We start from the raw sequence: 11842 nt of genomic DNA, 5'->3' as shown, positions 1-11842 counted from the left end.
AGTCAAATTAGGATGTAGTTAATAGGAAATCTGTACATGGATCCTTTTTGTATAGTGACAACAGTGTGCAGTTTGTCCCCTTTTGATCTGTCAAAGGTTCAAAGAAGAGTTATTTTTGTTGAAATGCATTTACAGTGAAAGGGTTTTTAATATAGTGTCATTGTTTATAATGGCTTTCCACAGGCTTGTCAGCAAAAAAGGGTTTCTAGGTAGAGCTCTTTGTCCCTGTAGAGTAGCCTTCTGGAACAATTGTTTCTGGAAAATAATCCCATTTTTCCATAGGGTGTTATGCAGCGAGATCTTCTTGAGTACAATGAAGATCCAGGAGGATTCAGGTGAAACTGTACTGGATTATTTGCCATTCTGGTAACCACTATGTGCACATCTGCAACTCTCTAACTCACATTTGGTGTTACATACTGTATACAATGATGAGATGCGCTCCAAATCAAAGGTTTCCTGCATTGGAAATAAACCTGGGTCAGACTGAATGTGTGCACCTTCCAGTATCCAGTATCCCAGTATTGTACAGTGAAGTCTTAGTTTTAACACCTGAACTACTAATATGAACTATTATCCTTGTAATTAGAAAACTAAATAAAATATACTGACACTCATATTTACCGTAGTTTTTAGTATCTGATTAAGGTTAAATAATGAGAATCTTTTCCATTCAAACTAATATCATAACTAATATTAGTGGTTGGGAGGTGAGGTGTGTGTGTACATAAACAGCTTTTTGAAGAAGTTCTCATCCAGGATATCTGCTGATATCCACAGTATGCAAATGCACTTCTTTGGTCTATACTTTCTATATTTTTCTCATTTGTATGTGTGCATTGAAATCCAATCTTGATTGAAACATTAACTCATGATTCATGAGTCTAAACTGAGCTTGTTTTTCGTGAGTAGCACAAACACTCTCTCACCCAGTTGTGGTGGAATTGATCAGAAAATTGGCAAGCAGTTTTCAGACACACCGCTCCAGGACTGTTTTCCCCAAGGACTGAAAACTCATCTATTGATCCCCCAATAGATAACTATAAACTAGGGTCTGCTGATCAGAGACATTGATTACCTATAACATTAATCATTCCAACTGATGCCAACCGCAAGCGACTGAACACACAAGCATTTCTGTCTTTGACTGTCTCACTTTTGATCCCAAATGCTACATATATCGTCCACAATTAGATTGAAAAAAAAAAGGAATAAAAAAACTATCTCATCAATCATCAGGATGCAAAGGAAATTAAAACTCCTTTGTCACCCTCTGGGTCATGCTAATCCCCTATCTTTATTCTTTCAGCCTCGGCTCTGCGACTACACACACTCAAAAGGAAACACACAAAATGTTCCATAATTATGCTGGAGGAAATAGCTAACAGTGGATTCAGATCCTTAAACGGTGTGGGTCCTCCCCAGAGTCCGGATTTTCAAGGGTTTTAATCAGTTAAATATGTGCGTGGCTACGTGGCTAATCTGCTGGTTAATCTCACTAACACTTTTTATGGGATTGCTCGCTGCGGCAAGGATTACCGCACCACAGATCACAACCTGATTTCCATAATCCTCTTCTTCTGATAAAACTCTGTTTGTCCCCCATCCTGTCCTTTTGTCAGACTGTCAAACATCACCCATTTATTTCATTGATTTTTGGATGTAGTTACTCTAAAGGCATTATTCTTTAGACTAACTCAGTGTCTCACTCTCCCAATCAAATGGGAAAACAAACAAACGAACTGTGGATGAAATGGCAATAGGTACATAAGTGTAGAAATGCTCATCACCTCATCATTATTATAATCATAATGGAAGATCGACCCATATTCTAATTACTTTCTGTTATTTTCGGATTACTTTTCCATCAGCGTAAATGTTCAGAAAAGAAATATGTTGCATCATGAAGAGAAGGATTTTTTTTCAGGTTTTTATTGAATCACAAATTAAAGTTATTGAACAAATGCAGCCACTGAATAATGTCTGCTTTGTTTGATGAAATCACCTTTCATGTACAAGAACAGCATTTTTCACTTCTCAACCGATTTGTGACATTGTTAATACTTTTGGTCACCTCTGTCACTGTCGTGTGATGTTACTTAAAACATGACTGATTCTTAGAGCCCTCTGAGCCTGAGTTAACAGGAAATTAAAAAATAAATTGGTAGCTATTTTTTATGATATATATGAAAAATTGTGGACAGTGAGGAGTCAAACATGATCAAACCATAACCTAACCATGATGAAAAAATGACGTACACTTGATTGAACGAAGGTTGTTTTACATAACTACAACCCAAAATATGTATATGTGAAAAATATCTGACCCAAAGTTAGCTGAAGTTAAAAATAGATGTGACACCAATTTTACATTTATTCATGAATAAATAAATTCATCCATCACTTTTTAGCCCCACTAGTGGGACAGCTCTTGAACGTCCGTCAGTCTGTCCACCACTTTGGTCCAAACTGAAATATCTCAACAACTATTGCTTGGATTGCCCTGAAATTTGATACAGACATTCATAGATCACAGAGGATGAATCCTAATGACTTTGGTGAACCTTTAACATTCCTCTAGCGCCACCAGCAGGTCAAAGTTTTCACTTACAGTATGCAGTGAAATACCTTCAAATCTACTAGATGGATAGCCACAAAACTTGCAGGTAACTGTAGGTATTCATGGTTTCTAGACAATGAATTTGACAACAGTGATCCCTGGACTTTTACTCTAGCACAGGGGTGTCCAAACTACGGCCCGCGGGTCAGTTTTTATTGGCCCGCAGCAAATTCTGAAAATATAATTGAATATGGCCCGCACATGGCGCTTGAGCTCAACTCTGTTGCACTTCTCAGTTTCAACACTAGATGGAGCCAGTCACAGAAAAGGTGCTTCTCCACTAAACAAAATTAAGCAAAGAAAAATATTTACCACGAGTCACCAGAAATGGCAGCACCGAAGAAACGCAAGATAGCAAGTGAGTGTAGAAGATTTCAAACACGGTGGGAAAATGAATATTTCTTTAAAGAAATCAACGGAAAGTGTGTCTGTTTGATTTGCAATGAAGATGTTGCCGTGAGTATAATGTCCGTCGGCACTATGAGACCAAGCATCAGAGCTACGCATCGTACACAGGTGCCGAACGAGCACAGAAATTCAAGCAAATGGCAGCTAGCCTGCAAGCTCAACAACAGTTTTTTTTTCGTGCTAACAAAATACAGGAAAACGCCACAGCAGCAAGCTATGAAGTCGCACAACTTATTGCCCAGCATGGCAAACCGTTCTCAGACGGTGATTTCATAAAGCAGTGCCTCATCAAAGTCACAGAAGTAATGTGCCCGGAAAAAGTGCAGGATTTCAACAACGTGAGCTTATCCAGAAATACAGTGGTGCGGAGAATCGAGGACTTGTCAGCTAACCTGAAACTTCAGCTGAGAGAGAAAGCTTGTGCTTTTGATTTTTACTCGATAGCATGCGATGAGAGCACAGACGCCACAGACACCGCACAGCTTTTAATTTTTTTGCGGGGAGTCGATGATAATTTTTGCTGTACGGAGGAGCTGCTTGATATGATGAGCCTAAAAGGCACAACGACGGGTGGAAATATTTTTGACGCTGTGTCAGAGGCAGTTGAAAAGATGGGGCTTAAATGGGACAAGCTCTGTGCAGTAACAACGGATGGAGCTCCAGGCCATGACGGGTGAGCGCAAAGGAATGGCATCCATGGTGTGCGTCAAGGTAAAAGAGAGCGGAGGTGAGGCTGTTAGGATGCACTGTATAATCCACCAAGAAGCACTGTGTGCCAAGACTGTCCAGCTGGGCGATGTGATGAACACTGTTGTAAAAACTGTCAACATAATTCGAGCTAGAGGACTGTACCACAGGGAATTTCAAGCTTTCTTATCTGACGTGGATGCTGAATACGGGGATGTGCTCTACCACTCTGATGTGCGCTGGCTCAGCCGCGGCTCTTTGCTGCAGCGGTTTTATTCGCTGAGATCAGAAATCGACAAGTTTTTGAAAGAGAAGGGCCGACCTCTTCATAAACTGAGTGACCCTCTGTGGCTGGCAGACCTGGCATTTTTAGTTGATCTCACTCATCATCTGAATACACTGAACAAGAACCTACAAGGCAAAGAACAGCTGGTGTCACACCTGTATGCGCACATGAAAGCCTTCTGTGTAAAGCTCCGCCTGTTTGAGACACAACTACGAAGCTTTAATGCTGCACACTTCCCTGCGCTGTCTGAAATCAAGTCTGCTTTTCCAAAGGCAGACCTTTCTGCTAAAAAGGAGAAATATGCTTCTGTAATTACATCTCTCGTGACAGAATTCAACCAGCGTTTTTCTGTCATTGAAAAACAAATCAAGCTGTTCTCGACCCCCTTCCTGGTGGATGCAGAAGAAGTGGAGGAGAGTCTGCAGTTAGAACTGATTGAAATGCAATGTGATGATTCTCTGAAGAGTCAACATCAGCTTCTCTCCCTCCCTGACTTCTATCAGAGTTTGGATCATGCCAAGTTTCCTCTGATGAGACGCCACGCAAAAAGAATGATGAGCCTGTTCGGCTCAACATACATATGTGAACAAACATTTTCTCTGTTAAATCAGAACAAAAGCAGACTGAGATCCAGAATGACCATAGCCATCTCTGTGAAGTCCTTCATGTCTCAACCACCAAACTTTCTCCTGACATCCCAGCCATCCTTCAATCCAAAGGACAGCATCACTGCTCCCACTGAGAGCAATGTTCTTCACATTATAGGTGATTTAGAAATACACACAGTAATCATGTGTCAATATGTCACCTCTTGTGTGTGGCCCGGGCCTTTGCTTATTTTTCTGTATTTGGCCCTCACCAAAAAAACTTTGGACACCCCTGCTCTAGCACCACATTGAGATCAACATTTGTAGTTTTAAGTGAAATGTTTCAACAACTATTGGATGAATTTTCATGACATTTGGTACAGACATTCATGTTCCCCTAGGAATGAATTGTTCAACGTGTCCTCTAGCGCCATCATCAGGTCTAAATGTTCATTTGTCCAATATGTTGGTTTATGACCAAATAACTAGCCTAATAACATTCTCATAAGCCTCAGCTATAGTTAATTAGCAAATGTTAGCATGCTAACATGCTAATCTAAAACTGTGAGCAGGGTAATCAACATACTTGCTAAACATCACATAGCACTGTCATTTTGAGCATGTTATTATGCTAATATTAGTGTGTTAGTGTGACATTAGTGTTAACATTTCAGCAGCTTAAGTATAGCCTCACAGAACCATTAGCACCCGGCTGTAGACTCTCAATCTTATTTGGACATTACTGATTTTACTTTTGTCGTTTTTATAGTGTAGGATGCACAAAAGCATTAATCTAATCTTGCTGAAGGTGACACCATTGTCCAAAATCACAAGAATTAGTAGTTAGAACAGATGTAAGTGTAGGAAACTTGTGTTGAACTGTATGAGTTGAACAACAGCCTGAAATTGTGGTTTTCTTTACACTAAACATTCCGTTTTGAACAGCTGTATTTTGAAGCTGTTTGTAGTGAACTGTGTGTAGAATCACATCTGATGACCATAATGCTGACTATAAGAATGGTACTGAATGTGAGTATAATAATCCTAACAATGAATGCATTGGCATTGCTTTCAGTTTGTCTCCTTGAAAACAACATTTTGTATGTATGTATGTCTGTGTGTACATGTGTGTCTGTGCAACATATTTGCCAGTGTGATTTTTTTTTAATCTCTTGCTGTCTCTCTCCACTAGCCTCCATTTTCTGCTCCGAGGGTCCGGAGAATCCCCTCATGTGGAGAGAAGCTATGATAAAGTAAGCAGAAGAGAAGTGAGGGAGGGAGAGAAGGAGGAGGTGAGAAAAAAAAGATAAAGAGGAGGTTTGGGGAAGAGGGGGAGGAGGTAAGGATGTTGGAGACAGTTGAAGACTGAGAATTAGGCTAGGAGTTGAATATGATCAGGGGAGGAGAGACAGAAGAAAGGCTATCTATCAGGAGGAAGAGAACGGGGGGTGAAGGGAGGGAGCACAGACGTTCAGTGGTGATGGCGGTGGAAATGAGGCTTTAACTGTATTACACTGTGGCAGCTCCATCTCCATCACTTTGTGGGTGAGTGTATAAGCTCATGTGACCCTGTGTGTGTGTGTGTGTGTGTGTGTGTGTAAATGTGTGTGTGTTAGTATCACGCCCAGGGGGCTTATGCTCTGTCAGTGCTCAGCAATAATCAAATAATCAGCCTCTATCTCTCTCCTGATCCATCTCCACCTCTATGTCTCCCCTGCCACCATCACTCACCTCGCCCCCCACAGTGCTCTCTCCTCTGTTTTTCACTCTCCCTCACACCCACTCCTCCCACTTCACACACACACACACACACACACATGCACAGATAGTGTAGATTAATGCCTGTGTATGTGTATTGATTCAGCCTCTGCCCTTTCTAAGCACTCTACAAGCACCATTGGCCTCTCACTCTCCACTGAGCAGCATCTGTTTCACACTCCACTACTGCTGTATGCCATATCACTCCATCTCTCTCTCTCTCACTCTGGATTCATATGTCTCTCTGTCCTTGTCCGTCCTCTCTCTTTTGCCTTTTAATGCTTCTGATTTCTTTCAAGCCCTGTCCCTCACTCTGTTTTTTCTCTTTCACCAACCCCCCATACTCCGTATTGATTAATGCTCAGGTAAGAATGAATGAAAAATCTTAAGGGTTTACAGTATATCGATAATAGGGGCTTAACTGTACTGTTGTAATTCATGGCTTCCTGGTGGGATCCTGGATTTAAAAAGCTTAACTGGTCAATGGCTTATGGTCCTACGATTGACTAATCTCGTCTATATGGCCAGACGGGAAAGATCTTGGTTAAATGTCAATACAGTATATATGTCATGTTACCTGCTTTGGGTCACTGTTGACAGTATTAAACCAGAACGTGATCTTTCCCTCACCTTAACCAAGTGCTGTGAGTGCCCAAACATAACCACAAAAAAGTTTAACCTTGCTTTAGTTGCTATGAGCGGATATTGTGGGGAAAACAAATAAAATATGTTTTCAGTAAATATTTGGATCCATTCAGTACCAACATTTTGTAACTTGGCAGATACGTTAATTAAAAAAGAACTTGAAAATTGTGTTTGGTTCACTACATATTGTTAAAAACAATATAAGACAATTGACAACACAGGATGAGGACAAACCGCAAGGACATAGTATCAACAAACAACATGATTTAAAAAACATTAATACAGAAGAAGGCATAAAAACACAACATAATCCCGGCTGCATTATGTTTCTTTCAAAATGTATTTTCTGTCGCAGAAGCATATACACATAATTTCTAGGAGACAGGGTTGGAAAATACATGTTTATCAGTAACAGAAAATTTGTAGTTTAAATTCACGACAAATGATGTATGTAACTGTGTAAAACACAATTCTTTGCCAAAGCCATGCCACCGTAGCAGTTAAAGTAATATAATCTATTTATTCATCCATCCATCTGTCGGTTTCCCACAACTTATCCGGTTCTAGATCATGGTGGCAGCAGGATAAGCAAGGAAGTCAATATCATAAAGGTTTTATACAGAATCAGAATCAGAAATACTTAATTTTGTTACACTTGCGTGTAACAGTCTGGCCATAAATGCCTCCAGCGTACTAATTGTTTTAAAGCTTAACGTCGTATTTTACCAATTGATACCACCATCGTAACGTAGATGTGTTGAACATTATTAGGCCATTTTGTGCTTTAATTATACACCGCAAATATAGTGATATAGTGGTAATGATGGTAAGACACTAGCTTATTATGGGCTATTATGTGTTTATGGGCTCTGCCACACTAGCATTTATAACAGATAAAAATTCTCTTCAATAGATTTGCTGGAATCAGTCGATTTGCTTGCAGAGCCAAGATAATATTGTTCAATGCTATCACACAGAATTCAATTTTGGTAAACTTTGACATGTGGATGTGCACTGTTGAGCAGCTGCAAACTGTCTTGATAGTGCTGACCTTTGATTAAGGAAAAATTTGGATTTACATGGCAGTCTGTAAACCGCCATAAGGATTATATTAGGCCACTGGAAGCTCTAGTAAATTAATGCAGATAATGGTGCCTGCAGTGTTTGTTCTTTTGAAAAAATACATATCATGAAAAGAGAAATGCCTCTGTTTTGTTATTATGGTGCTATCAGGTAGCACTGACTCTGAATAAAGGCAGTTAGTGTGCATCTCTAATTTCCCAGGGAGAGACCGCAAGAGGGATTGTGACTCACAGCTCAGTGAGGAGATAATTACTGTTTCCTCCTCACCTCTCTCCTCTCCACCCCCTCCATCCCTCCCTCGACTTGTTTTTTTTTATCGCTGCTCTTCCTCTCTAGCTGAGTGATTACCCCTCATTAAAAATCAGAATAAAACATTGTTAGTGCAGATCGTTAGGGCGCTCTCTCCCGCCTCTCTCTCACCTGCTACTCCGTTGTTAGCACTCAGCTCTGGCACTAAATGAGCGGCCTTTGAGGAATGTTATTCTAATTCCAATTAGCTCTTCAGGCTTGGCGGGAAGCCAAGTAGCAGAGAAAAACACTAAAGCTATGGGCATGCGTGCACCAATGAGAAGCAAATAAGGGCTTACACACAGAAGAACAAGCATACACACACATATGCTTGAAACAAAGTACACACACACGCACACATACATGCATAAGTAGGCCTACAGTGAAGTGACGTGCACACTCATTTTCAAGAGACCAAACACACACACAAGCGACACACACTGAATGCTCTGAGAATAGCAGCAGCTAATGGCTTTGGCAGCACTCTCACAGGGACCTGAAGAGCAATTAGGCTCCAAACTACACATTGTAAATCCCCTCTGATTACTGTGTGTGTGTGTGTGTGTGTGTTTGTGTGTATGTTTGTTAAGCACTGTTTATCTGCCACCAATTACCTCGCCCTGCCACAAGAGACGCATACTGGATAAATGGAATCTATAAACACACACACACACACACAGACTCAGGCAGACACACAATCGTTCAGTGCATGCACTCAGGTAAATGTGCACAGTCATACAGCGAGCAGGACACGCACACGCACACCCACACACACACACCCACACACACTCACAAATACACACTCACAGTAGCTGTCTTATCAGTTTATGTTGGTGTGACTGGAGGATTTAGTCACATGACCTGCAAGACAGGAGCAGCCAGGCGCCAAAACTAATTTCCACCTTCAAAGACTCCCTTATCTCCTCAGACACCGTGTGAATGTGTGTGTGTGTGTGTGTGTGTGTGTGTGTTGCCTGCATGCGTGTGTATGAGAGTGTGTATGTGGTTGATGATCTGATGTCCTTTGACAGAAAGACTCGCAGCAAATCATGTATCACTCTCTCATCTGCATCAGCCAGGGACAGGCACACACACACACACACACACACACACACACACAGAAAGAAAGCAAGATAGAGAGAGACAGACAGATAGATAGATGGACGGATCAAGAGAAAGGACACACACACACACACACACACACACAGAGCAGCAGCAGTGCAGGGGGAGGTGGAAACAGTAAGTGCGAGGGAATAGCAGACAGGCCAAGTGAAGGATATGAAGTGTGGAAAGAGATGGAGGGAGAGATGGATTTAAAGAGGGAGGGAGACACAAAGAAGAGCCACATCTGATTTCGTGTCATATTTCTTTCAAACAACAGATAAAAACCTTCGGCCCTCACAAAGCCAAAGTTCAGGAGATACAGAGACGAAAAGACAACAATCTGTATTCCAACAGCTTGTGTTTTACAGGGGCTTCTGGGGAAGCAACTCTTAGCCGACCTGTGAAGGAAAATATCAAAGATGAGCACGAGCAGAAAACAACCAGTTGGAAAAACACCACACCTGGAGCTGCAAGGTTTTCAAGCGACAGCAGTGGCGGTGGTGTGTTGTATATTTCATGGTGCTCTTTTTGAAGTTACTACATTTTCCACCGGCTCTTCAAAGGTCGAGACTGCAACTACGTTTCATCATCCCCCCCCACCCCCCCCACCCCCATACACCATGATTCTCCTCACTGATGTTTCACTCATGTTGTATTCTCTCTGTTCGCCCCCCCCCCCTCAAATCAAATGAAAATCAGAATGAAATCAATTGAAATCAAATCATATTTAATGCTTGGTGACAGATCTGTGATGCTCAGGGGAGACACAAAGAGAGCAGAGACAGGGAGGCAAGAGAAGAAGAGCACGTTCCTGAACCACATGATAAACCGCAAATCAAAACAGACATCAGAGGAGGATATAATGTCTGTGTGTGTGGGGGTGTAAAGGTGAGAAGAAGACATGCTATGTGCCTGGCATATGTGGGTATTATATATATTTGTACTGTATGTAAATTGTCACATTTAAGCTAAGTGAATACTATTCACGAATCATTATTTCCAAATAGTCTACAAGGAATCATTTACATGAAAATATTTGTATTATGTAAAACAATTGCAAATGAGCTAACTGATTATCAGGTGAGTCAGTGACGACTCTGCTAATGATACACACAAAGTCAGATAGGGGGTGAGTGTGTGTCCATACACTGAGTGTGTGCAAGATATTCTTCATGTGTGACCTATTTGTTCATGTGTGTGTCCTTGTGTGTGTGTGTGTGTGTGTGTGTGTCTGCATTGCTGCATGCAATTTGTTGTCCACATCAGATCCATTAGCATCCTCCTGACCTGGAGCCATTCCAGCCAATCAGATTTTAGTGTGCTGTCAGCAGGTGTTGTCAGCTCGCTGTGAGATTTATCAAAGTGATGGAGCGCACCGCACAGCACGACAGCAGCATTTATCTCTCTTTATCTCTCTCTCTCTCTCTGCACCACACACACACACACACACACACACACACACACACACAAGAGCACCACATGAGAATCACATCAGCATCACTTTATTTACTGCAGAAGCAAAGGATGCTCATGCTGAATAAGAGGAATACTGACAAGTCCTGTACTGCAGTGATCTTAGAACATACAGACGCACGATATGAGGCCAACAAGACAATAATAATGAGAAGGGGAGGAAGAAGAGGAGGAGGGGGAAGAAGAAAAATGTAGCTCAAAGCACTTTACAGTAATGTGAAACAAGAAAAACAGAAACAAGAAAACGGTTGAGCAAAATAAGTAACAAATATTAGTAATAGAAGTAAAATTTTAAGACAAATAAACAAATACAGAATAACATCAATAATGTCAATAACATAAATTATGAAGGGACCCGAGACAGAAAATTATTAAAGACTAGTTAAAAGACTAGTTGAAAGCTAACTGATTTAAAGGATACTTCAGTTATTTACAACTTGTAGCTTTCATAGTTTTGCTTATCATCATCTTATCTGTAATAATTTACTACTACTACTAATAATAATAATACGATGAGTCAGACCATCAGACCTGTTGTAGGTATACCCCCAGGTTAGCCTAATTTATTTGTAAAAGAAAATAAAGGCAAATGGTAGAATGATTATCCAAACTGTCCATTGTAAACATCCATAACAAACTCCCTGATTCAATTTTAACCTGTCAAACTTGCTGTTCAGTTTTCTGACTGACAGTTTGGATGTGCTCAGTCAGTGGTTTAGATAATCTGGCTAAACTGGTTTGTTTACAGCTCGTCTGATCGCCTCACTGCTTGTGTTTCTTTTAGGCGACGTTCGCCATGTTCTTAGATCTCAGCAATTACAAGTGGGTACAATGTTATCATAAATGATAACGGTATGATGGTCAAAACTACAAGAATAAGATCCAAGTTGTAGTAAACCAGAC

General features: G+C 40.9%; 1 protein-coding gene across 1 annotated transcript; it reads left to right on the top strand.

The window, feature by feature from the left end:
- The first annotated feature begins 2584 nt into the window (after positions 1–2584).
- Positions 2585–5012, top strand: LOC122876234 (general transcription factor II-I repeat domain-containing protein 2-like). Its single transcript, XM_044196288.1, has 2 exons — positions 2585–3140; positions 3824–5012. The coding sequence occupies exon 2, from the start codon at positions 3830–3832 to the stop codon at positions 4898–4900; it is 1071 nt and encodes a 356-aa protein (XP_044052223.1). The 5' UTR covers positions 2585–3140; positions 3824–3829; the 3' UTR covers positions 4901–5012.
- Positions 5013–11842: the final 6830 nt, after the last annotated feature.

This window comes from Siniperca chuatsi, linkage group LG5, assembly GCF_020085105.1.
Source record: "Siniperca chuatsi isolate FFG_IHB_CAS linkage group LG5, ASM2008510v1, whole genome shotgun sequence".
Classification (NCBI taxonomy): Eukaryota; Metazoa; Chordata; class Actinopteri; order Centrarchiformes; family Sinipercidae; genus Siniperca; species Siniperca chuatsi.
The sequence above is the reverse complement of the archived record's forward strand: the minus strand, read 5'-3'. Positions and strand labels throughout refer to the sequence as shown.